Raw genomic sequence first — 24,868 nt, forward strand, 5'->3', positions numbered from 1 at the left:
TATGTATGTTCGTATGTATGTTTGTATGTATGCATGCATGTATGTATGCATGTATGTATGTATGTGTGTATTCTTGTGTTTGTATGTTTGCATGCGTGTATGTGTGTATTATGTATGTGTGTATGTGTGTTTGTGTGTATGTGTATGCATGTATGTATGTATGCATGCATGTATGTATGTATGTATGTGTGTGTGTTTGTGTATGTGTGTATTTGTGTGGGTGTGTGTGTGTGTGTATGTGTGTATTATGTATGTGTGTTTGTGTGTGTTTGTATGTTTGCAAGTGATTCTCTTTTATCGTTGGTAAACGAAATTCATCACCAGGAGCATACTTTGCGTTCAATTATGCCATCACTTGGGCCAAAACTTTCCTTATTTAAGTTTTCAGATTAAAAACCTTCTTCGGCAGAAGTATTTGCACTCCAAAATGTTTAAACGGGGACAAAAGTGATTCTCTTTTATCGTTGGTAAACGAAATTCATCACCAGGAGCATACTTTGCGTTCAATTATGCCATCACTTGGGCCAAAACTTTCCTTATTTAAGTTTTCAGATTAAAAACCTTCATCGGCATAAGTAATTGCACTCCAAAATGTTAAGACGGAGACAAAAGTGATTCTCTGTTATCGTTGGTAAACGAAATTCATCACCAGGAGCATAATTTGCGTTCAATTTTGCCACGACTTGGGCCAAAACTTTCCTTATTTAAGTTTTCAGATTAGAAACCTTCTTCGGCAGAAGTATTTGCACTCCAAAATGTTAAGACGGAGACAAAAGTGATTCTCTTTTATCGTTGTTAAACGAAATTCATCGCAAGAGCAATAATATGCATTCAATTATGCCACGATTCTGGACAAAAATTTCCTTATTTAAGTTTTCAGATTAAAAACCTTCATCGGCAGAAGTAATTGCACTCCAAAATGTTAAGACGGAGACAAAAGTTATTCTCTTTTATCGTTGGTAAACGAAATTCATCACCAGGAGCATACTTTGCGTTCAATTTTGCCACGACTTGGGCCAAAACTTTCCTTATTTAAGTTTTCAGATTAGAAACCTTCTTCGGCAGAAGTATTTGCACTCCAAAATGTTAAGACGGAGACAAAAGTGATTCTCTTTTATCGTTGGTAAACGAAATTCATCGCAAGAGCAATAATATGCATTCAATTATGCCACGATTCTGGACAAAAATTTCCTTATTTAAGTTTTCAGATTAAAAACCTTCATCGGCAGAAGTAATTGCACTCCAAAATGTTTAGACGGAGACAAAAGTGATTCTCTGTTATCGTTGGTAAACGAAATACATCACCAGGAGCATAATTTGCGTTCAATTTTGCCACGACTTGGGCCAAAACTTTCCTTATTTAAGTTTTCAGATTAAAAACCTTCATCGGCATAAGTAATTGCACTCCAAAATGTTTAAACGGTGACAAAAGCGATTCTCTTTTATCGTTGGTAAACGAAATTCATCACCAGGAGTATAATTTGCGTTCAATTTTGCCACGACTTCGGCCAAAACTTTCCTTATTTAAGTTTTCAGATTAAAAACCTTCATCGGCAGAAGTAATTGCACTCCAAAATGTTTAGAGGGAGACAAAAGTGATTCTCTGTTATCGTTGGTAAACGAAATACATCACCAGGAGCATAATTTGCGTTCAATTTTGCCACGACTTGGGCCAAAACTTTCCTTATTTAAGTTTTCAGATTAGAAACCTTCTTCGGCAGAAGTATTTGCACTCCAAAATGTTTAGACGGAGACAAAAGTGATTCTCTTTTATCGTTGGTAAACGAAATTCATCGCAAGAGCAATAATATGCATTCAATTATGCCACGATTCTGGACAAAACTTTCCTTATTTAAGTTTTCAGATTAAAAACCTTCATCGGCATAAGTAATTGCACTCCAAAATGTTTAAACGGTGACAAAAGCGATTCTCTTTTATCGTTGGTAAACGAAATTCATCACCAGGAGTATACTTTGCGTTCAATTTTGCCACGACTTCGGCCAAAACTTTCCTTATTTAAGTTTTCAGATTAAAAACCTTCATCGGCAGAAGTAATTGCACTCCAAAATGTTTAGACGGAGACAAAAGTGATTCTCTGTTATCGTTGGTAAACGAAATTCATCACCAGGAGCATACTTTGCGTTCAATTATGCCATCACTTGGGCCAAAACTTTCCTTATTTAAGTTTTCAGATTAAAAACCTTCTTCGGCAGAAGTATTTGCACTCCAAAATGTTTAAACGGAGACAAAAGTGATTCTCTTTTATAGTTGGTAAACGAAATTCATCGCAAGAGCAATAATATGCATTCAATTATGCCACGATTCTGGACAAAACATTCCTTTTTTGAGTATTCAGATCGAAATCCTTCTTCCACAGAAGTAATTGCACTCCAAAATGTTTAGACGGAGACAAAAGTGATTCTCTGTTATCGTTGGTTAGCGAAATTCATCACCAGGAGCATACTTTGCGTTCAATTTAAGTTTTCAGATTAAAAACCTGCCGATGAGGCAGAAGTAATTGCACTCGAAAATGTTTAGACGGAACGGAGACAAAGGTGATTCTCTTTTATCGTTGGTTCATGAAACGAAATTCATGATTCAAAACTCGAAATTCGTAATTCGAAATTCGAAATTCGAAATTCGAATTCAACGAACAGCGTGTTGTTGTGTATTGCGTAATAGTGTAGTTGCGCTGTCAGTCTAGTCGCTGCCTCGCACGATGTCGGGCGCTTCCGCTTCTGCTTCTGCTTCTGCCTCTGCCTTTGCTTCTGCTTCTGCTTCTGCTTCCCGGTGAGTGTTCTCATATTAATTCAATACCACACTAACACTAACCAGCTTCGTTAGAGTTCACTTCAGTTCACTTACGTCACGCGTCGCAGACTCTGTCTGTTTGCGAACTGTCACTTTGCGAAAACTCTTCCGCGCGCCAAAACACCCCTCGCCACTGGGATGGGACGATTGCTGGGACGATTGCGGTTTCATACATTCGCGCTGTCATACCCAATGCGAAATGCATGTTCCTTTCTCGTCTCCGTCTCCGTCTCCGTCTCCGTCTCGCGCTTTAATCCTTTCAATTTTCATTCATTCAATTTCACTGCGGACGCGCGCGCGTCTTCTCATTATAATTATTTATTGCGATGCGATATTTTACAAAATGTCATATGTAAATACATATTGTGGGTCTCGACATTGCGTAGCCGTCGCGACAACTACGGGATGTAGCTGTCCAGATGGGCTGGCCACCGGACTCTCCTGCCAGTCCGTGTGGTTGCTTGTCGGCCAGTTTCTTGCTGTGGTTCTGCATTTTCTTGGGGGGCTCTCCGCTGCTTTCCATGTATGCCGGCTTTATGCGGTCTACCGATACGGTGACATTGGAATCCTTAATTCTCAGTGTGAAGAACTTCGGTCCCTTCTTCAACACTGGCTGTAACGGACCCTTGGCAGCATCGTGTCTCAGGAACACCTGATCACTGGTGTGCAGGTCTTTGTTGGTTGATCTGAAGGTTGATCTTGTTCCATGGCGCCGCGGTGGACTGGCGTTTCTCAACCTCGCCCCATTTGGGACCGCAATCTCTCTGCTAGTTCCGCTGTGTTGGGTCCTCCGTTTCGTTGTGGAGCCAGAAACTCTCCCGGTAGCCGTAGCGGTTGACCATATACCAGTTCTGCTGACGTGGCATTGAGGTCTTATCGGATACCATGCCGATCGGATCCCCAGTAACACTGTCGGTAGGGCTTCCGTCCACCCTTCGTCTTGGTGGCACATGATCTATGTGTGTGTGTATGTTTGCATGTGTGTATGTGTGTATTTGTGTGTGTGTATGTGTGTACGTATGCATGTGTGTATGTGTGTATTATGTATGTGTGTGTGTGTGTATGCATGTATGTATGTACGTATGTATGTTTGTATGTATGCATGCATGTATGTATGTATTTGTGTGTGTTTGTGTATGTGTGTATTATGTATGTGTGTATTTGTGTGTGTGTATGTATGCATGTGTGTATGTGTGTATGTGTATGCATGTATGTATGTATGTTCGTATGTATGTTTGTATGTATGCATGCATGTATGTATGCATGTATGTATGTATGTGTGTGTGTTTGTGTATGTGTGTGTTTGTGTGTGTGTGTGTATGTGTGTATTATGTATGTGTGTATGTGTGTGTTTGTTTGTATGCATGCATGTATGTATGTACGTATGTATGTTTGTATGTATGTATGCATGCATGTATGTATGTATGTATGTATGTATGTATGTATGTATGCATGCATGTATGTATGTGTGTATTTGTGTGTGTGTATGTTTGCATGTGTGTATTTGTGTGTGTGTATGTGTGTATGTATGCATGTGTGTATTATGTATGTGTGTGTGTATGCATGTATGTATGTTTGTATGTATGCATGTATGTATGTATGTATGCATGCATCTATGTATGTATTTGTGTGTGTGTGTATGTATGCATGTGTGTATTATGTATGTGTGTATGTGTATGCATGTATGTATGTATGTATGTATGTAAGTATGTATGTTTGTATGTATGCATGCATGTATGTATGTATGTATGTATGTATGTACGTATGTATGTTTGTATGTATGCATGCATGTATGTATGTATGAATGTATGTACGTATGTATGTTTGTATGTATGCATGCATGTATGTATGTATGTATGTTTGTATGTATGTATGCATACATGTATGTGTGTGTGTTTGTGTATGTATGTACGTACGTATGTGTGTATTTGTGTGTGTGTATGTTTGCATGTGTATATTTGTGTGTGTGTATGTGTGTATGTATGCATGTGTGTATGTGTGTATTATGTATGTGTGTGTGTATGCATGTATGTATGTATGTACGTATGTATGTTTGTATGTATGCATGTATGTGTGTGTGTGTGTATGCATGCATGTGTGTATTATGTATGTGTGTATGTGTATGTATGTGTGTATGTGTATGCATGTATGTACGTATGTATGTATGCATGTATGTATGTATGTGTGTGTGTGTGTTTGTGTATGTGTGTATTATGTATGTGTGTATTTGTGTGTGTATGCGTGTATGTATTTATGTATGTACGTATGTATGTTTGTATGCATGCATGTATGTATGTGTGTGTGTTTGTGTATGTGTGTATTGTGTATGTGTGTGTATGTATGCATGTATGTATGTATGCATGTATGTATGTGTGTATGATTGAAGAATGAAGAATATTGAAGAACATCCTATATACATACATACATAGTAAATACTACATACGAGTACATATTGGTGAGACAAACTTTTTTGAACTCGGATCTCTGGTGGTGATTTTTGGCAACGCGTTAGACCTTTAAAAAATTGGCGATTTTTGAAGATGTTTATGTAAACAATTCTACTCGGCAAACCCAAACCCAAACGAACGTTTAGTTTAGTACCACCACCAATAATATATGATCTACATAGAATTAAGTACCTAATAACAATCACCTTTGTTTCTAATTCTACATACATACAATAATTTTAGTAGGGCATCGACACTTTTTTAAATTTTGCTTTAAATTTTGAAAAACTTTTTTAAATTTTGTTTTATTAGGTATATTTTCATATTATTGTTATTGTATAATTTGATTTTTAGAAAAGACATGAGCATCGGGAGCAATATGACCGAAATTAGTGCCAATTTTGGTGACTCAACGGATTTCGAAATAGATGTGCAGCATGCACACCTTTTCTCGAAATACATGTATCGGAAGTATGTCGAACAGGAGCAATGCGATACTGTGCTAGTTGTCGGCACTGCAAGGTTAGTCTTGCTTCAAATATTTAATGTATTATGTACATATGTTAACTCGAGGTTTTATGTTTAATCTGTTTGCAGATTCAATGTACACAAGTTTATTGTTATGTGCAACAGCGACTATTTGGCGGAGCGTTTAGAAGCATCACCGGAGGAAATTGTCTTGGACGATTGGGGCGATTTTCGTCTGGACACTGTGAGCAAAGCTATTGAATACTTCTACAGAGGCAAACTCGGTGAGAATTTAAACTTCGTTCGTACGAATTAATACATATGTACTAATTAGTACTAATGACAAATTTTACAATATTTGCAGATTTGGATCCTCTTGGGGCGATCCAGTTAGTTGAATTTTCGCGAACAAACATTCACTGCTATAAACTTGAGGATTATTGCGTGTCGTTCCTAGAAAGCGCATTAAATACTGAAAACTTCTTGTTAATCGGAAATTTTGCGAAGCATTATAGTTATTTCTTATTGCTAGAAAAAACGAGAGCTTACACAACTAAAAATTATGTTGACGTATGTATATTATAATTTTAGGTCATACATACGTATGTGTATTTATATTTTTTAATATTCATGAAATCTGTCTGTCTGTCTGCATTGTAGATAATTCAAGGGAGAGCGTTTCTCGATATAAAAGCTGACCAACTGGAGGAATTGCTGCAGTCGAATGATTTAAATGTCACCACAGAAGAGCAAGTGTTTATAGGCTTGAAGCTGTGGGTTCAAAAGGACTGGGACAATCGGAAGCAGCATTTGAATGCTTTATTTAAATTTGTTAGATTTCGTCTGTTATCTAAAGAGGTAATAATATTTTTAATTTGTTTTGTATATTGTACATACATATATTACATGTAATTCTTACTGTACTTTCTTAATGTGCTTTCATATGTACATATGTATGTATGTATGTATGTATGTATGTACAATGTACTAATCATTACTTGATATAATATTTTGTTTTTAATGTGTGCTCGGCACAATAAATTTAAAAAGGTATGCGATTAATTGCTGAACGTTATAAATGTTTCGTTTCAGTTCATTTTAAACGAAGTGAAACCTCTTTGTTACAATCGTGTATGCTGTCAACAATTGTGGGATTTACTTGAATGGAATATGAGTCCAAAAAAGAGACCACGTCTATCATTGCAAAATGTAAAACCTAGAAAGAGCACACGAGGTATATTGATTGTAGGAAAACGTTCGGCAAAAGTAAGTTTAGTTTGTATGTAAATGCATATGTATGTACATAGATATATGTATATGTAATTATGTATATTTTTCAATGTTTTTTTTTTAGCTTGCCAATGAAATCCAAACAATAAGAGGAGATTTCCAGAAATGTTTGTCGTTTTACGACATGAATAAATTTTATAATCCCTTCGAGACGGTCATTCTTCGAGACCAATATTTAATAATGATTGGCGGTCTATCGAAGGAGGTGTTTATTCAATTTATTACTTAACTTTTAAATTTGTGCCGTCACGAAAGAAATGACAATAAATCGAACATTTATGTAGATTCTATTTGTTATAACAATATTTTGAAAAGTTTACTTTGGGGGATTGCAATACCGGCATTGGGTTTTTCAAAAGGTAAGTTCATTAATATTCAGCAACTCGTTTCTTTTGTTACCTTATTGTATGCAAATTTACTAACAATACAGTTATAATAATACGTGTGTATAATATTTATATTGAATAGATGTACAGTTTGGATGTTGCCACAAAGGATGTGACGGCGCTTCCACAAATGGTACATGAAAGAAAAAATTTTGCAACCGCTGTTGTCGGTGACCATGTTTTCATCTCAGGAGGAAAAAATCCCTGTTCCAATGCTGCCACTGAAGACATAGACTTACAAACGAGTGTACATAGGTTGGTTGGTTGGTGAATATTTATGATGATTTTTTAATATTGTACAATGGAATACAACTAGTTTTTACGATTTTTCAAAGGTACGATGTCAATACAAGAAACTGGGCCTATCTATCCCATATGTCGGAGTGCCGACATCTCCATGACACCGTTGCACTAGACGGTGTCATATATGCAATAGGTGGAAAAAACGACAAAGAGGTATTCCTTAATAGCATGGAAACTTTCAATGTGGCCAGGAATAGATGGACGGCCGCTCCGCCGATGGCCGAAAAGAGAGCCCGGTTTGCTGTAAGTATTGTCAGGATTTTTTTCTGAAATCGATTATGTCTACATAATCGCCATTTTACATTGTATGTATTGTATTGTATTGTATTGTCATCATTGAGAAAAATTGAATTTTGAATATTGTACATACATACATACATATATTATATATCGTTATATTCAGTCTGTTTCACTTTGTAGGCTGTTGCATTGGGAGGTTATATCTACGCAATTGGCGGCACCTGCGATATTATCAGCAATAGCAATAGCAATAGTACACACGACTCGGTAGAACGGTATGACCCGGAGGCTCAAACCTGGACATATGTTGCTAGTCTCCCTGAAGCACGGTTTGGGCATAAGGCTATCGTCCACGACGATAAAATTGTTTGCGTCGGTGAGTTGATTTTGATTTTGTAACAACCATTATTGTGTGTGTGTGTGTGTTTTTTGTATGCAAGTGATTAATATTTAATACATATTTATTTCAGGAGGTAATCACTTGTCGGTGCTAGAATACAGCCCCGATAGAGACTCGTGGACGATTATTGGATCCATTTCAACGAAACGATCCGATTTTAATATGCTAATTGCACCGATGCATTTACTGACTGGTTTTAATGTTTAATAATGAAAATGAAACTTGAATTCAAATGAGTAGTAACTTGTTTAAATGCATAACTTGTTTAATATTATGTACATATAATGTTTTCCTTTTAATGGTAACACTGTTGGCTTAAAACAGGATTTTTGTTTTGCATTTCCATTTTTATTTATTATATTATATATGTATGTACATATGTAAGTACATATATGTGGAATTATTTGTACACATTCTTTATTTCATGAAAACTATTAACAGTTCATCCTGTTCTATATTTGTAAATATAATGTCACAAATATATTTTTTTCTCAAATGAAAAGAGTGTTTTTATTTATTTCATCTTATTTTAATAAACGTTTTGTTATTAATGTGATCACGAGTGGAAACTCAATCAATCAATGAAAATAATGGTCATCATTTTTTTAAGTTAAGTAAGTATCCGGTGAACCCGAGCTACCTTTTCATTTCAAAAACAATTCAGTTAACCAGTTTTTTGCACAACTTCAAACATCAAACACCTAATCATTTTCTCTCAACAAAATAAGACGTAAAAACTTATAAACTAGGTATTTTTGTACATCCATGAGTTTTATTGGACATTAAACGAAATTCATCGCAAGGTAAAAACCTTCATCGGCAGAAGTAATTGCACTCCAAAATGTTTAGACGGAGACAAAAGTGATTCTCTTTTATCGTTGGTAAACGAAATTCATCGCAAGAGCAATAATATGCATTCAATTATGCCACGATTCTGGACAAAACTTTCCTTATTTAAGTTTTCAGATTAAAAACCTTCATCGGCATAAGTAATTGCACTCCAAAATGTTTAAACGGTGACAAAAGCGATTCTCTTTTATCGTTGGTAAACGAAATTCATCACCAGGAGTATACTTTGCGTTCAATTTTGCCACGACTTCGGCCAAAACTTTCCTTATTTAAGTTTTCAGATTAAAAACCTTCATCGGCAGAAGTAATTGCACTCCAAAATGTTTAGACGGAGACAAAAGTGATTCTCTGTTATCGTTGGTAAACGAAATTCATCACCAGGAGCATACTTTGCGTTCAATTATGCCATCACTTGGGCCAAAACTTTCCTTATTTAAGTTTTCAGATTAAAAACCTTCTTCGGCAGAAGTATTTGCACTCCAAAATGTTTAAACGGAGACAAAAGTGATTCTCTTTTATAGTTGGTAAACGAAATTCATCGCAAGAGCAATAATATGCATTCAATTATGCCACGATTCTGGACAAAACATTCCTTTTTTGAGTATTCAGATCGAAATCCTTCTTCCACAGAAGTAATTGCACTCCAAAATGTTTAGACGGAGACAAAAGTGATTCTCTGTTATCGTTGGTTAGCGAAATTCATCACCAGGAGCATACTTTGCGTTCAATTTAAGTTTTCAGATTAAAAACCTGCCGATGAGGCAGAAGTAATTGCACTCGAAAATGTTTAGACGGAACGGAGACAAAGGTGATTCTCTTTTATCGTTGGTTCATGAAACGAAATTCATGATTCAAAACTCGAAATTCGTAATTCGAAATTCGAAATTCGAAATTCGAATTCAACGAACAGCGTGTTGTTGTGTATTGCGTAATAGTGTAGTTGCGCTGTCAGTCTAGTCGCTGCCTCGCACGATGTCGGGCGCTTCCGCTTCTGCTTCTGCTTCTGCCTCTGCCTTTGCTTCTGCTTCTGCTTCTGCTTCCCGGTGAGTGTTCTCATATTAATTCAATACCACACTAACACTAACCAGCTTCGTTAGAGTTCACTTCAGTTCACTTACGTCACGCGTCGCAGACTCTGTCTGTTTGCGAACTGTCACTTTGCGAAAACTCTTCCGCGCGCCAAAACACCCCTCGCCACTGGGATGGGACGATTGCTGGGACGATTGCGGTTTCATACATTCGCGCTGTCATACCCAATGCGAAATGCATGTTCCTTTCTCGTCTCCGTCTCCGTCTCGCGCTTTAATCCTTTCAATTTTCATTCATTCAATTTCACTGCGGACGCGCGCGCGTCTTCTCATTATAATTATTTATTGCGATGCGATATTTTACAAAATGTCATATGTAAATACATATTGTGGGTCTCGACATTGCGTAGCCGTCGCGACAACTACGGGATGTAGCTGTCCAGATGGGCTGGCCACCGGACTCTCCTGCCAGTCCGTGTGGTTGCTTGTCGGCCAGTTTCTTGCTGTGGTTCTGCATTTTCTTGGGGGGCTCTCCGCTGCTTTCCATGTATGCCGGCTTTATGCGGTCTACCGATACGGTGACATTGGAATCCTTAATTCTCAGTGTGAAGAACTTCGGTCCCTTCTTCAACACTGGCTGTAACGGACCCTTGGCAGCATCGTGTCTCAGGAACACCTGATCACTGGTGTGCAGGTCTTTGTTGGTTGATCTGAAGGTTGATCTTGTTCCATGGCGCCGCGGTGGACTGGCGTTTCTCAACCTCGCCCCATTTGGGACCGCAATCTCTCTGCTAGTTCCGCTGTGTTGGGTCCTCCGTTTCGTTGTGGAGCCAGAAACTCTCCCGGTAGCCGTAGCGGTTGACCATATACCAGTTCTGCTGACGTGGCATTGAGGTCTTATCGGATACCATGCCGATCGGATCCCCAGTAACACTGTCGGTAGGGCTTCCGTCCACCCTTCGTCTTGGTGGCACATGATCTATGTGTGTGTGTATGTTTGCATGTGTGTATGTGTGTATTTGTGTGTGTGTATGTGTGTACGTATGCATGTGTGTATGTGTGTATTATGTATGTGTGTGTGTGTGTATGCATGTATGTATGTACGTATGTATGTTTGTATGTATGCATGCATGTATGTATGTATTTGTGTGTGTTTGTGTATGTGTGTATTATGTATGTGTGTATTTGTGTGTGTGTATGTATGCATGTGTGTATGTGTGTATGTGTATGCATGTATGTATGTATGTTCGTATGTATGTTTGTATGTATGCATGCATGTATGTATGCATGTATGTATGTATGTGTGTGTGTTTGTGTATGTGTGTATTTGTGTGTGTGTGTGTATGTGTGTATTATGTATGTGTGTATGTGTGTGTTTGTTTGTATGCATGCATGTATGTATGTACGTATGTATGTTTGTATGTATGTATGCATGCATGTATGTATGTATGTATGTATGTATGTATGTATGTTTGTATGTATGTATGCATGCATGTATGTATGTGTGTATTTGTGTGTGTGTATGTTTGCATGTGTGTATTTGTGTGTGTGTATGTGTGTATGTATGCATGTGTGTATTATGTATGTGTGTGTGTATGCATGTATGTATGTTTGTATGTATGCATGTATGTATGTATGTATGCATGCATCTATGTATGTATTTGTGTGTGTGTGTATGTATGCATGTGTGTATTATGTATGTGTGTATGTGTATGCATGTATGTATGTATGTATGTATGTAAGTATGTATGTTTGTATGTATGCATGCATGTATGTATGTATGTATGTATGTATGTACGTATGTATGTTTGTATGTATGCATGCATGTATGTATGTATGAATGTATGTACGTATGTATGTTTGTATGTATGCATGCATGTATGTATGTATGTATGTTTGTATGTATGTATGCATACATGTATGTGTGTGTGTTTGTGTATGTATGTACGTACGTATGTGTGTATTTGTGTGTGTGTATGTTTGCATGTGTATATTTGTGTGTGTGTATGTGTGTATGTATGCATGTGTGTATGTGTGTATTATGTATGTGTGTGTGTATGCATGTATGTATGTATGTACGTATGTATGTTTGTATGTATGCATGTATGTGTGTGTGTGTGTATGCATGCATGTGTGTATTATGTATGTGTGTATGTGTATGTATGTGTGTATGTGTATGCATGTATGTACGTATGTATGTATGCATGTATGTATGTATGTGTGTGTGTGTGTTTGTGTATGTGTGTATTATGTATGTGTGTATTTGTGTGTGTATGCGTGTATGTATTTATGTATGTACGTATGTATGTTTGTATGCATGCATGTATGTATGTGTGTGTGTTTGTGTATGTGTGTATTGTGTATGTGTGTGTATGTATGCATGTATGTATGTATGCATGTATGTATGTGTGTATGATTGAAGAATGAAGAATATTGAAGAACATCCTATATACATACATACATAGTAAATACTACATACGAGTACATATTGGTGAGACAAACTTTTTTGAACTCGGATCTCTGGTGGTGATTTTTGGCAACGCGTTAGACCTTTAAAAAATTGGCGATTTTTGAAGATGTTTATGTAAACAATTCTACTCGGCAAACCCAAACCCAAACGAACGTTTAGTTTAGTACCACCACCAATAATATATGATCTACATAGAATTAAGTACCTAATAACAATCACCTTTGTTTCTAATTCTACATACATACAATAATTTTAGTAGGGCATCGACACTTTTTTAAATTTTGCTTTAAATTTTGAAAAACTTTTTTAAATTTTGTTTTATTAGGTATATTTTCATATTATTGTTATTGTATAATTTGATTTTTAGAAAAGACATGAGCATCGGGAGCAATATGACCGAAATTAGTGCCAATTTTGGTGACTCAACGGATTTCGAAATAGATGTGCAGCATGCACACCTTTTCTCGAAATACATGTATCGGAAGTATGTCGAACAGGAGCAATGCGATACTGTGCTAGTTGTCGGCACTGCAAGGTTAGTCTTGCTTCAAATATTTAATGTATTATGTACATATGTTAACTCGAGGTTTTATGTTTAATCTGTTTGCAGATTCAATGTACACAAGTTTATTGTTATGTGCAACAGCGACTATTTGGCGGAGCGTTTAGAAGCATCACCGGAGGAAATTGTCTTGGACGATTGGGGCGATTTTCGTCTGGACACTGTGAGCAAAGCTATTGAATACTTCTACAGAGGCAAACTCGGTGAGAATTTAAACTTCGTTCGTACGAATTAATACATATGTACTAATTAGTACTAATGACAAATTTTACAATATTTGCAGATTTGGATCCTCTTGGGGCGATCCAGTTAGTTGAATTTTCGCGAACAAACATTCACTGCTATAAACTTGAGGATTATTGCGTGTCGTTCCTAGAAAGCGCATTAAATACTGAAAACTTCTTGTTAATCGGAAATTTTGCGAAGCATTATAGTTATTTCTTATTGCTAGAAAAAACGAGAGCTTACACAACTAAAAATTATGTTGACGTATGTATATTATAATTTTAGGTCATACATACGTATGTGTATTTATATTTTTTAATATTCATGAAATCTGTCTGTCTGTCTGCATTGTAGATAATTCAAGGGAGAGCGTTTCTCGATATAAAAGCTGACCAACTGGAGGAATTGCTGCAGTCGAATGATTTAAATGTCACCACAGAAGAGCAAGTGTTTATAGGCTTGAAGCTGTGGGTTCAAAAGGACTGGGACAATCGGAAGCAGCATTTGAATGCTTTATTTAAATTTGTTAGATTTCGTCTGTTATCTAAAGAGGTAATAATATTTTTAATTTGTTTTGTATATTGTACATACATATATTACATGTAATTCTTACTGTACTTTCTTAATGTGCTTTCATATGTACATATGTATGTATGTATGTATGTATGTATGTACAATGTACTAATCATTACTTGATATAATATTTTGTTTTTAATGTGTGCTCGGCACAATAAATTTAAAAAGGTATGCGATTAATTGCTGAACGTTATAAATGTTTCGTTTCAGTTCATTTTAAACGAAGTGAAACCTCTTTGTTACAATCGTGTATGCTGTCAACAATTGTGGGATTTACTTGAATGGAATATGAGTCCAAAAAAGAGACCACGTCTATCATTGCAAAATGTAAAACCTAGAAAGAGCACACGAGGTATATTGATTGTAGGAAAACGTTCGGCAAAAGTAAGTTTAGTTTGTATGTAAATGCATATGTATGTACATAGATATATGTATATGTAATTATGTATATTTTTCAATGTTTTTTTTTTAGCTTGCCAATGAAATCCAAACAATAAGAGGAGATTTCCAGAAATGTTTGTCGTTTTACGACATGAATAAATTTTATAATCCCTTCGAGACGGTCATTCTTCGAGACCAATATTTAATAATGATTGGCGGTCTATCGAAGGAGGTGTTTATTCAATTTATTACTTAACTTTTAAATTTGTGCCGTCACGAAAGAAATGACAATAAATCGAACATTTATGTAGATTCTATTTGTTATAACAATATTTTGAAAAGTTTACTTTGGGGGATTGCAATACCGGCATTGGGTTTTTCAAAAGGTAAGTTCATTAATATTCAGCAACTCGTTTCTTTTGTTACCTTATTGTATGCAAATTTACTAACAATACAGTTATAATAATACGTGTGTATAATATTTATATTGAATAGATGTACAGTTTGGATGTTGCCACAAAGGATGTGACGGCGCTTCCACAAATGGTACATGAAAGAAAAAATTTTGCAACCGCTGTTGTCGGTGACCATGTTTTCATCTCAGGAGGAAAAAATCCCTGTTCCAATGCTGCCACTGAAGACATAGACTTACAAACGAGTGTACATAGGTTGGTTGGTTGGTGAATATTTATGATGATTTTTTAATATTGTACAATGGAATACAACTAGTTTTTACGATTTTTCAAAGGTACGATGTCAATACAAGAAACTGGGCCTATCTATCCCATATGTCGGAGTGCCGACATCTCCATGACACCGTTGCACTAGACGGTGTCATATATGCAATAGGTGGAAAAAACGACAAAGAGGTATTCCTTAATAGCATGGAAACTTTCAATGTGGCCAGGAATAGATGGACGGCCGCTCCGCCGATGGCCGAAAAGAGAGCCCGGTTTGCTGTAAGTATTGTCAGGATTTTTTTCTGAAATCGATTATGTCTACATAATCGCCATTTTACATTGTATGTATTGTATTGTATTGTATTGTCATCATTGAGAAAAATTGAATTTTGAATATTGTACATACATACATACATATATTATATATCGTTATATTCAGTCTGTTTCACTTTGTAGGCTGTTGCATTGGGAGGTTATATCTACGCAATTGGCGGCACCTGCGATATTATCAGCAATAGCAATAGCAATAGTACACACGACTCGGTAGAACGGTATGACCCGGAGGCTCAAACCTGGACATATGTTGCTAGTCTCCCTGAAGCACGGTTTGGGCATAAGGCTATCGTCCACGACGATAAAATTGTTTGCGTCGGTGAGTTGATTTTGATTTTGTAACAACCATTATTGTGTGTGTGTGTGTGTTTTTTGTATGCAAGTGATTAATATTTAATACATATTTATTTCAGGAGGTAATCACTTGTCGGTGCTAGAATACAGCCCCGATAGAGACTCGTGGACGATTATTGGATCCATTTCAACGAAACGATCCGATTTTAATATGCTAATTGCACCGATGCATTTACTGACTGGTTTTAATGTTTAATAATGAAAATGAAACTTGAATTCAAATGAGTAGTAACTTGTTTAAATGCATAACTTGTTTAATATTATGTACATATAATGTTTTCCTTTTAATGGTAACACTGTTGGCTTAAAACAGGATTTTTGTTTTGCATTTCCATTTTTATTTATTATATTATATATGTATGTACATATGTAAGTACATATATGTGGAATTATTTGTACACATTCTTTATTTCATGAAAACTATTAACAGTTCATCCTGTTCTATATTTGTAAATATAATGTCACAAATATATTTTTTTCTCAAATGAAAAGAGTGTTTTTATTTATTTCATCTTATTTTAATAAACGTTTTGTTATTAATGTGATCACGAGTGGAAACTCAATCAATCAATGAAAATAATGGTCATCATTTTTTTAAGTTAAGTAAGTATCCGGTGAACCCGAGCTACCTTTTCATTTCAAAAACAATTCAGTTAACCAGTTTTTTGCACAACTTCAAACATCAAACACCTAATCATTTTCTCTCAACAAAATAAGACGTAAAAACTTATAAACTAGGTATTTTTGTACATCCATGAGTTTTATTGGACATTAAACGAAATTCATCGCAAGGTAAAAACCTTCATCGGCAGAAGTAATTGCACTCCAAAATGTTTAGACGGAGACAAAAGTGATTCTCTTTTATCGTTGGTAAACGAAATTCATCGCAAGAGCAATAATATGCATTCAATTATGCCACGATTCTGGACAAAACTTTCCTTATTTAAGTTTTCAGATTAAAAACCTTCATCGGCATAAGTAATTGCACTCCAAAATGTTTAAACGGTGACAAAAGCGATTCTCTTTTATCGTTGGTAAACGAAATTCATCACCAGGAGTATACTTTGCGTTCAATTTTGCCACGACTTCGGCCAAAACTTTCCTTATTTAAGTTTTCAGATTAAAAACCTTCATCGGCAGAAGTAATTGCACTCCAAAATGTTTAGACGGAGACAAAAGTGATTCTCTTTTATCGTTGGTAAACGAAATTCATCGCAAGAGCAATAATATGCATTCAATTATGCCACGATTCTGGACAAAACTTTCCTTATTTAAGTTTTCAGATTAAAAACCTTCATCGGCATAAGTAATTGCACTCCAAAATGTTTAAACGGTGACAAAAGCGATTCTCTTTTATCGTTGGTAAACGAAATTCATCACCAGGAGTATACTTTGCGTTCAATTTTGCCACGACTTCGGCCAAAACTTTCCTTATTTAAGTTTTCAGATTAAAAACCTTCATCGGCAGAAGTAATTGCACTCCAAAATGTTTAGACGGAGACAAAAGTGATTCTCTGTTATCGTTGGTAAACGAAATTCATCACCAGGAGCATACTTTGCGTTCAATTATGCCATCACTTGGGCCAAAACTTTCCTTATTTAAGTTTTCAGATTAAAAACCTTCTTCGGCAGAAGTATTTGCACTCCAAAATGTTTAAACGGAGACAAAAGTGATTCTCTTTTATAGTTGGTAAACGAAATTCATCGCAAGAGCAATAATATGCATTCAATTATGCCACGATTCTGGACAAAACATTCCTTTTTTGAGTATTCAGATCGAAATCCTTCTTCCACAGAAGTAATTGCACTCCAAAATGTTTAGACGGAGACAAAAGTGATTCTCTGTTATCGTTGGTTAGCGAAATTCATCACCAGGAGCATACTTTGCGTTCAATTTAAGTTTTCAGATTAAAAACCTGCCGATGAGGCAGAAGTAATTGCACTCGAAAATGTTTAGACGGAACGGAGACAAAGGTGATTCTCTTTTATCGTTGGTTCATGAAACGAAATTCATGATTCAAAACTCGAAATTCGTAATTCGAAATTCGAAATTCGAAATTCGAATTCAACGAACAGCGTGTTGTTGTGTATTGCGTAATAGTGTAGTTGCGCTGTCAGTCTAGTCGCTGCCTCGCACGATGTCGGGCGCTTCCGCTTCTGCTTCTGCTTCTGCCTCTGCCTTTGCTTCTGCTTCTGCTTCTGCTTCCCGGTGAGTGTTCTCATATTAATTCAATACCACACTAACACTAACCAGCTTCGTTAGAGTTCACTTCAGTTCACTTACGTCACGCGTCGCAGACTCTGTCTGTTTGCGAACTGTCACTTTGCGAAAACTCTTCCGCGCGCCAAAACACCCCTCGCCACTGGGATGGGACGATTGCTGGGACGATTGCGGTTTCATACATTCGCGCTGTCATACCCAATGCGAAATGCATGTTCCTTTCTCGTCTCCGTCTCCGTCTCCGTCTCCGTCTCGCGCTTTAATCCTTTCAATTTTCATTCATTCAATTTCACTGCGGACGCGCGCGCGTCTTCTCATTATAATTATTTATTGCGATGCGATATTTTACAAAATGTCATATGTAAATACATATTGTGGGTCTCGACATTGCGTAGCCGTCGCGACAACTACGGGATGTAGCTGTCCAGATGGGCTGGCCACCGGACTCTCCTGCCAGTCCGTGTGGTTGCTTGTCGGCCAGTTTCTTGCTGTGGTTCTGCATTTTCTTGGGGGGCTCTCCGCTGCTTTCCATGTATGCCGGCTTTATGCGGTCTACCGATACGGTGACATTGGAATCCTTAATTCTCAGTGTGAAGAACTTCGGTCCCTTCTTCAACACTGGCTGTAACGGACCCTTGGCAGCATCGTGTCTCAGGAACACCTGATCACTGGTGTGCAGGTCTTTGTTGGTTGATCTGAAGGTTGATCTTGTTCCATGGCGCCGCGGTGGACTGGCGTTTCTCAACCTCGCCCCATTTGGGACCGCAATCTCTCTGCTAGTTCCGCTGTGTTGGGTCCTCCGTTTCGTTGTGGAGCCAGAAACTCTCCCGGTAGCCGTAGCGGTTGACCATATACCAGTTCTGCTGACGTGGCATTGAGGTCTTATCGGATACCATGCCGATCGGATCCCCAGTAACACTGTCGGTAGGGCTTCCGTCCACCCTTCGTCTTGGTGGCACATGATCTATGTGTGTGTGTATGTTTGCATGTGTGTATGTGTGTATTTGTGTGTGTGTATGTGTGTACGTATGCATGTGTGTATGTGTGTATTATGTATGTGTGTGTGTGTGTATGCATGTATGTATGTACGTATGTATGTTTGTATGTATGCATGCATGTATGTATGTATTTGTGTGTGTTTGTGTATGTGTGTATTATGTATGTGTGTATTTGTGTGTGTGTATGTATGCATGTGTGTATGTGTGTATGTGTATGCATGTATGTATGTATGTTCGTATGTATGTTTGTATGTATGCATGCATGTATGTATGCATGTATGTATGTATGTGTGTGTGTTTGTGTATGTGTGTATTTGTGTGTGTGTGTGTATGTGTGTATTATGTATGTGTGTATGTGTGTGTTTGTTTGTATGCATGCATGTATGTATGTACGTATGTATGTTTGTATGTATGTATGCATGCATGTATGTATGTATGTATGTATGTATGTATGTATGTTTGTATGTATGTATGCATGCATGTATGTATGTGTGTATTTGTGTGTGTGTATGTTTGCATGTGTGTATTTGTGTGTGTGTATGTGTGTATGTATGCATGTGTGTATTATGTATGTGTGTGTGTATGCATGTATGTATGTTTGTATGTATGCATGTATGTATGTATGTATGCATGCATCTATGTATGTATTTGTGTGTGTGTGTATGTATGCATGTGTGTATTATGTATGTGTGTATGTGTATGCATGTATGTATGTATGTATGTATGTAAGTATGTATGTTTGTATGTATGCATGCATGTATGTATGTATGTATGTATGTATGTACGTATGTATGTTTGTATGTATGCATGCATGTATGTATGTATGAATGTATGTACGTATGTATGTTTGTATGTATGCATGCATGTATGTATGTATGTATGTTTGTATGTATGTATGCATACATGTATGTGTGTGTGTTTGTGTATGTATGTACGTACGTATGTGTGTATTTGTGTGTGTGTATGTTTGCATGTGTATATTTGTGTGTGTGTATGTGTGTATGTATGCATGTGTGTATGTGTGTATTATGTATGTGTGTGTGTATGCATGTATGTATGTATGTACGTATGTATGTTTGTATGTATGCATGTATGTGTGTGTGTGTGTATGCATGCATGTGTGTATTATGTATGTGTGTATGTGTATGTATGTGTGTATGTGTATGCATGTATGTACGTATGTATGTATGCATGTATGTATGTATGTGTGTGTGTGTGTTTGTGTATGTGTGTATTATGTATGTGTGTATTTGTGTGTGTATGCGTGTATGTATTTATGTATGTACGTATGTATGTTTGTATGCATGCATGTATGTATGTGTGTGTGTTTGTGTATGTGTGTATTGTGTATGTGTGTGTATGTATGCATGTATGTATGTATGCATGTATGTATGTGTGTATGATTGAAGAATGAAGAATATTGAAGAACATCCTATATACATACATACATAGTAAATACTACATACGAGTACATATTGGTGAGACAAACTTTTTTGAACTCGGATCTCTGGTGGTGATTTTTGGCAACGCGTTAGACCTTTAAAAAATTGGCGATTTTTGAAGATGTTTATGTAAACAATTCTACTCGGCAAACCCAAACCCAAACGAACGTTTAGTTTAGTACCACCACCAATAATATATGATCTACATAGAATTAAGTACCTAATAACAATCACCTTTGTTTCTAATTCTACATACATACAATAATTTTAGTAGGGCATCGACACTTTTTTAAATTTTGCTTTAAATTTTGAAAAACTTTTTTAAATTTTGTTTTATTAGGTATATTTTCATATTATTGTTATTGTATAATTTGATTTTTAGAAAAGACATGAGCATCGGGAGCAATATGACCGAAATTAGTGCCAATTTTGGTGACTCAACGGATTTCGAAATAGATGTGCAGCATGCACACCTTTTCTCGAAATACATGTATCGGAAGTATGTCGAACAGGAGCAATGCGATACTGTGCTAGTTGTCGGCACTGCAAGGTTAGTCTTGCTTCAAATATTTAATGTATTATGTACATATGTTAACTCGAGGTTTTATGTTTAATCTGTTTGCAGATTCAATGTACACAAGTTTATTGTTATGTGCAACAGCGACTATTTGGCGGAGCGTTTAGAAGCATCACCGGAGGAAATTGTCTTGGACGATTGGGGCGATTTTCGTCTGGACACTGTGAGCAAAGCTATTGAATACTTCTACAGAGGCAAACTCGGTGAGAATTTAAACTTCGTTCGTACGAATTAATACATATGTACTAATTAGTACTAATGACAAATTTTACAATATTTGCAGATTTGGATCCTCTTGGGGCGATCCAGTTAGTTGAATTTTCGCGAACAAACATTCACTGCTATAAACTTGAGGATTATTGCGTGTCGTTCCTAGAAAGCGCATTAAATACTGAAAACTTCTTGTTAATCGGAAATTTTGCGAAGCATTATAGTTATTTCTTATTGCTAGAAAAAACGAGAGCTTACACAACTAAAAATTATGTTGACGTATGTATATTATAATTTTAGGTCATACATACGTATGTGTATTTATATTTTTTAATATTCATGAAATCTGTCTGTCTGTCTGCATTGTAGATAATTCAAGGGAGAGCGTTTCTCGATATAAAAGCTGACCAACTGGAGGAATTGCTGCAGTCGAATGATTTAAATGTCACCACAGAAGAGCAAGTGTTTATAGGCTTGAAGCTGTGGGTTCAAAAGGACTGGGACAATCGGAAGCAGCATTTGAATGCTTTATTTAAATTTGTTAGATTTCGTCTGTTATCTAAAGAGGTAATAATATTTTTAATTTGTTTTGTATATTGTACATACATATATTACATGTAATTCTTACTGTACTTTCTTAATGTGCTTTCATATGTACATATGTATGTATGTATGTATGTATGTATGTACAATGTACTAATCATTACTTGATATAATATTTTGTTTTTAATGTGTGCTCGGCACAATAAATTTAAAAAGGTATGCGATTAATTGCTGAACGTTATAAATGTTTCGTTTCAGTTCATTTTAAACGAAGTGAAACCTCTTTGTTACAATCGTGTATGCTGTCAACAATTGTGGGATTTACTTGAATGGAATATGAGTCCAAAAAAGAGACCACGTCTATCATTGCAAAATGTAAAACCTAGAAAGAGCACACGAGGTATATTGATTGTAGGAAAACGTTCGGCAAAAGTAAGTTTAGTTTGTATGTAAATGCATATGTATGTACATAGATATATGTATATGTAATTATGTATATTTTTCAATGTTTTTTTTTTAGCTTGCCAATGAAATCCAAACAATAAGAGGAGATTTCCAGAAATGTTTGTCGTTTTACGACATGAATAAATTTTATAATCCCTTCGAGACGGTCATTCTTCGAGACCAATATTTAATAATGATTGGCGGTCTATCGAAGGAGGTGTTTATTCAATTTATTACTTAACTTTTAAATTTGTGCCGTCACGAAAGAAATGACAATAAATCGAACATTTATGTAGATTCTATTTGTTATAACAATATTTTGAAAAGTTTACTTTGGGGGATTGCAATACCGGCATTGGGTTTTTCAAAAGGTAAGTTCATTAATATTCAGCAACTCGTTTCTTTTGTTACCTTATTGTATGCAAATTTACTAACAATACAGTTATAATAATACGTGTGTATAATATTTATATTGAATAGATGTACAGTTTGGATGTTGCCACAAAGGATGTGACGGCGCTTCCACAAATGGTACATGAAAGAAAAAATTTTGCAACCGCTGTTGTCGGTGACCATGTTTTCATCTCAGGAGGAAAAAATCCCTGTTCCAATGCTGCCACTGAAGACATAGACTTACAAACGAGTGTACATAGGTTGGTTGGTTGGTGAATATTTATGATGATTTTTTAATATTGTACAATGGAATACAACTAGTTTTTACGATTTTTCAAAGGTACGATGTCAATACAAGAAACTGGGCCTATCTATCCCATATGTCGGAGTGCCGACATCTCCATGACACCGTTGCACTAGACGGTGTCATATATGCAATAGGTGGAAAAAACGACAAAGAGGTATTCCTTAATAGCATGGAAACTTTCAATGTGGCCAGGAATAGATGGACGGCCGCTCCGCCGATGGCCGAAAAGAGAGCCCGGTTTGCTGTAAGTATTGTCAGGATTTTTTTCTGAAATCGATTATGTCTACATAATCGCCATTTTACATTGTATGTATTGTATTGTATTGTATTGTCATCATTGAGAAAAATTGAATTTTGAATATTGTACATACATACATACATATATTATATATCGTTATATTCAGTCTGTTTCACTTTGTAGGCTGTTGCATTGGGAGGTTATATCTACGCAATTGGCGGCACCTGCGATATTATCAGCAATAGCAATAGCAATAGTACACACGACTCGGTAGAACGGTATGACCCGGAGGCTCAAACCTGGACATATGTTGCTAGTCTCCCTGAAGCACGGTTTGGGCATAAGGCTATCGTCCACGACGATAAAATTGTTTGCGTCGGTGAGTTGATTTTGATTTTGTAACAACCATTATTGTGTGTGTGTGTGTGTTTTTTGTATGCAAGTGATTAATATTTAATACATATTTATTTCAGGAGGTAATCACTTGTCGGTGCTAGAATACAGCCCCGATAGAGACTCGTGGACGATTATTGGATCCATTTCAACGAAACGATCCGATTTTAATATGCTAATTGCACCGATGCATTTACTGACTGGTTTTAATGTTTAATAATGAAAATGAAACTTGAATTCAAATGAGTAGTAACTTGTTTAAATGCATAACTTGTTTAATATTATGTACATATAATGTTTTCCTTTTAATGGTAACACTGTTGGCTTAAAACAGGATTTTTGTTTTGCATTTCCATTTTTATTTATTATATTATATATGTATGTACATATGTAAGTACATATATGTGGAATTATTTGTACACATTCTTTATTTCATGAAAACTATTAACAGTTCATCCTGTTCTATATTTGTAAATATAATGTCACAAATATATTTTTTTCTCAAATGAAAAGAGTGTTTTTATTTATTTCATCTTATTTTAATAAACGTTTTGTTATTAATGTGATCACGAGTGGAAACTCAATCAATCAATGAAAATAATGGTCATCATTTTTTTAAGTTAAGTAAGTATCCGGTGAACCCGAGCTACCTTTTCATTTCAAAAACAATTCAGTTAACCAGTTTTTTGCACAACTTCAAACATCAAACACCTAATCATTTTCTCTCAACAAAATAAGACGTAAAAACTTATAAACTAGGTATTTTTGTACATCCATGAGTTTTATTGGACATTAAACGAAATTCATCGCAAGGTAAAAACCTTCATCGGCAGAAGTAATTGCACTCCAAAATGTTTAGACGGAGACAAAAGTGATTCTCTTTTATCGTTGGTAAACGAAATTCATCGCAAGAGCAATAATATGCATTCAATTATGCCACGATTCTGGACAAAACTTTCCTTATTTAAGTTTTCAGATTAAAAACCTTCATCGGCATAAGTAATTGCACTCCAAAATGCTTAAACGGTGACAAAAGCGATTCTCTTTTATCGTTGGTAAACGAAATTCATCACCAGGAGTATACTTTGCGTTCAATTTTGCCACGACTTCGGCCAAAACTTTCCTTATTTAAGTTTTCAGATTAAAAACCTTCATCGGCAGAAGTAATTGCACTCCAAAATGTTTAGACGGAGACAAAAGTGATTCTCTGTTATCGTTGGTAAACGAAATTCATCACCAGGAGTATACTTTGCGTTCAATTTTGCCACGACTTCGGCCAAAACTTTCCTTATTTAAGTT

General features: G+C 36.1%; 3 protein-coding genes across 3 annotated transcripts; all 3 read left to right on the forward strand.

Annotated features, from left to right (window-relative positions):
* The first annotated feature begins 2,663 nt into the window (after window positions 1–2,663).
* LOC143921920 (kelch-like protein 28) lies at window positions 2,664–8,844 on the forward strand. Its single transcript, XM_077445244.1, has 11 exons — window positions 2,664–2,790; window positions 5,613–5,780; window positions 5,856–6,010; window positions 6,091–6,296; window positions 6,387–6,584; window positions 6,819–6,992; window positions 7,081–7,221; window positions 7,485–7,657; window positions 7,738–7,948; window positions 8,126–8,321; window positions 8,416–8,844. The coding sequence occupies exons 1-11, from the start codon at window positions 2,720–2,722 to the stop codon at window positions 8,550–8,552; spliced, it is 1,830 nt and encodes a 609-aa protein (XP_077301370.1). The 5' UTR covers window positions 2,664–2,719; the 3' UTR covers window positions 8,553–8,844.
* Window positions 8,845–10,110: 1,266 nt separating this feature from the next.
* On the forward strand, window positions 10,111–16,291 carry LOC143921922 (kelch-like protein 28). Its single transcript, XM_077445245.1, has 11 exons — window positions 10,111–10,237; window positions 13,060–13,227; window positions 13,303–13,457; window positions 13,538–13,743; window positions 13,834–14,031; window positions 14,266–14,439; window positions 14,528–14,668; window positions 14,932–15,104; window positions 15,185–15,395; window positions 15,573–15,768; window positions 15,863–16,291. The coding sequence occupies exons 1-11, from the start codon at window positions 10,167–10,169 to the stop codon at window positions 15,997–15,999; spliced, it is 1,830 nt and encodes a 609-aa protein (XP_077301371.1). The 5' UTR covers window positions 10,111–10,166; the 3' UTR covers window positions 16,000–16,291.
* A 1,594-nt stretch (window positions 16,292–17,885) lies between these two features.
* Window positions 17,886–24,078, forward strand: LOC143921919 (kelch-like protein 28). Its single transcript, XM_077445243.1, has 11 exons — window positions 17,886–18,012; window positions 20,847–21,014; window positions 21,090–21,244; window positions 21,325–21,530; window positions 21,621–21,818; window positions 22,053–22,226; window positions 22,315–22,455; window positions 22,719–22,891; window positions 22,972–23,182; window positions 23,360–23,555; window positions 23,650–24,078. Exons 1-11 carry the CDS (start codon window positions 17,942–17,944, stop codon window positions 23,784–23,786), a joined length of 1,830 nt encoding a protein of 609 aa, XP_077301369.1. The 5' UTR covers window positions 17,886–17,941; the 3' UTR covers window positions 23,787–24,078.
* Window positions 24,079–24,868: the final 790 nt, after the last annotated feature.

This window comes from Arctopsyche grandis, unplaced genomic scaffold (genome assembly GCF_051622035.1).
Source record: "Arctopsyche grandis isolate Sample6627 unplaced genomic scaffold, ASM5162203v2 HiC_scaffold_46, whole genome shotgun sequence".
Lineage (NCBI taxonomy): Eukaryota > Metazoa > Arthropoda > Insecta > Trichoptera > Hydropsychidae > Arctopsyche > Arctopsyche grandis.

Coding starts and splice junctions, on each gene's coding strand:
- LOC143921922 (XM_077445245.1), top strand. CDS start 10,167: ATGTCGGGCGCTTCCGCTTCTGCTTCTGCTTCTGCCTCTGCCTTTGCT. Junction 13,228..13,302: donor CTAGTTGTCGGCACTGCAAG/GTTAGTCTTGCT, acceptor ATCTGTTTGCAG/ATTCAATGTACACAAGTTTA. Junction 14,032..14,265: donor TTCGTCTGTTATCTAAAGAG/GTAATAATATTT, acceptor GTTTCGTTTCAG/TTCATTTTAAACGAAGTGAA.
- LOC143921920 (XM_077445244.1), top strand. CDS start 2,720: ATGTCGGGCGCTTCCGCTTCTGCTTCTGCTTCTGCCTCTGCCTTTGCT. Junction 5,781..5,855: donor CTAGTTGTCGGCACTGCAAG/GTTAGTCTTGCT, acceptor ATCTGTTTGCAG/ATTCAATGTACACAAGTTTA. Junction 7,949..8,125: donor AAAAGAGAGCCCGGTTTGCT/GTAAGTATTGTC, acceptor TTCACTTTGTAG/GCTGTTGCATTGGGAGGTTA.
- LOC143921919 (XM_077445243.1), top strand. CDS start 17,942: ATGTCGGGCGCTTCCGCTTCTGCTTCTGCTTCTGCCTCTGCCTTTGCT. Junction 21,819..22,052: donor TTCGTCTGTTATCTAAAGAG/GTAATAATATTT, acceptor GTTTCGTTTCAG/TTCATTTTAAACGAAGTGAA. Junction 22,227..22,314: donor TAGGAAAACGTTCGGCAAAA/GTAAGTTTAGTT, acceptor TTTTTTTTTTAG/CTTGCCAATGAAATCCAAAC.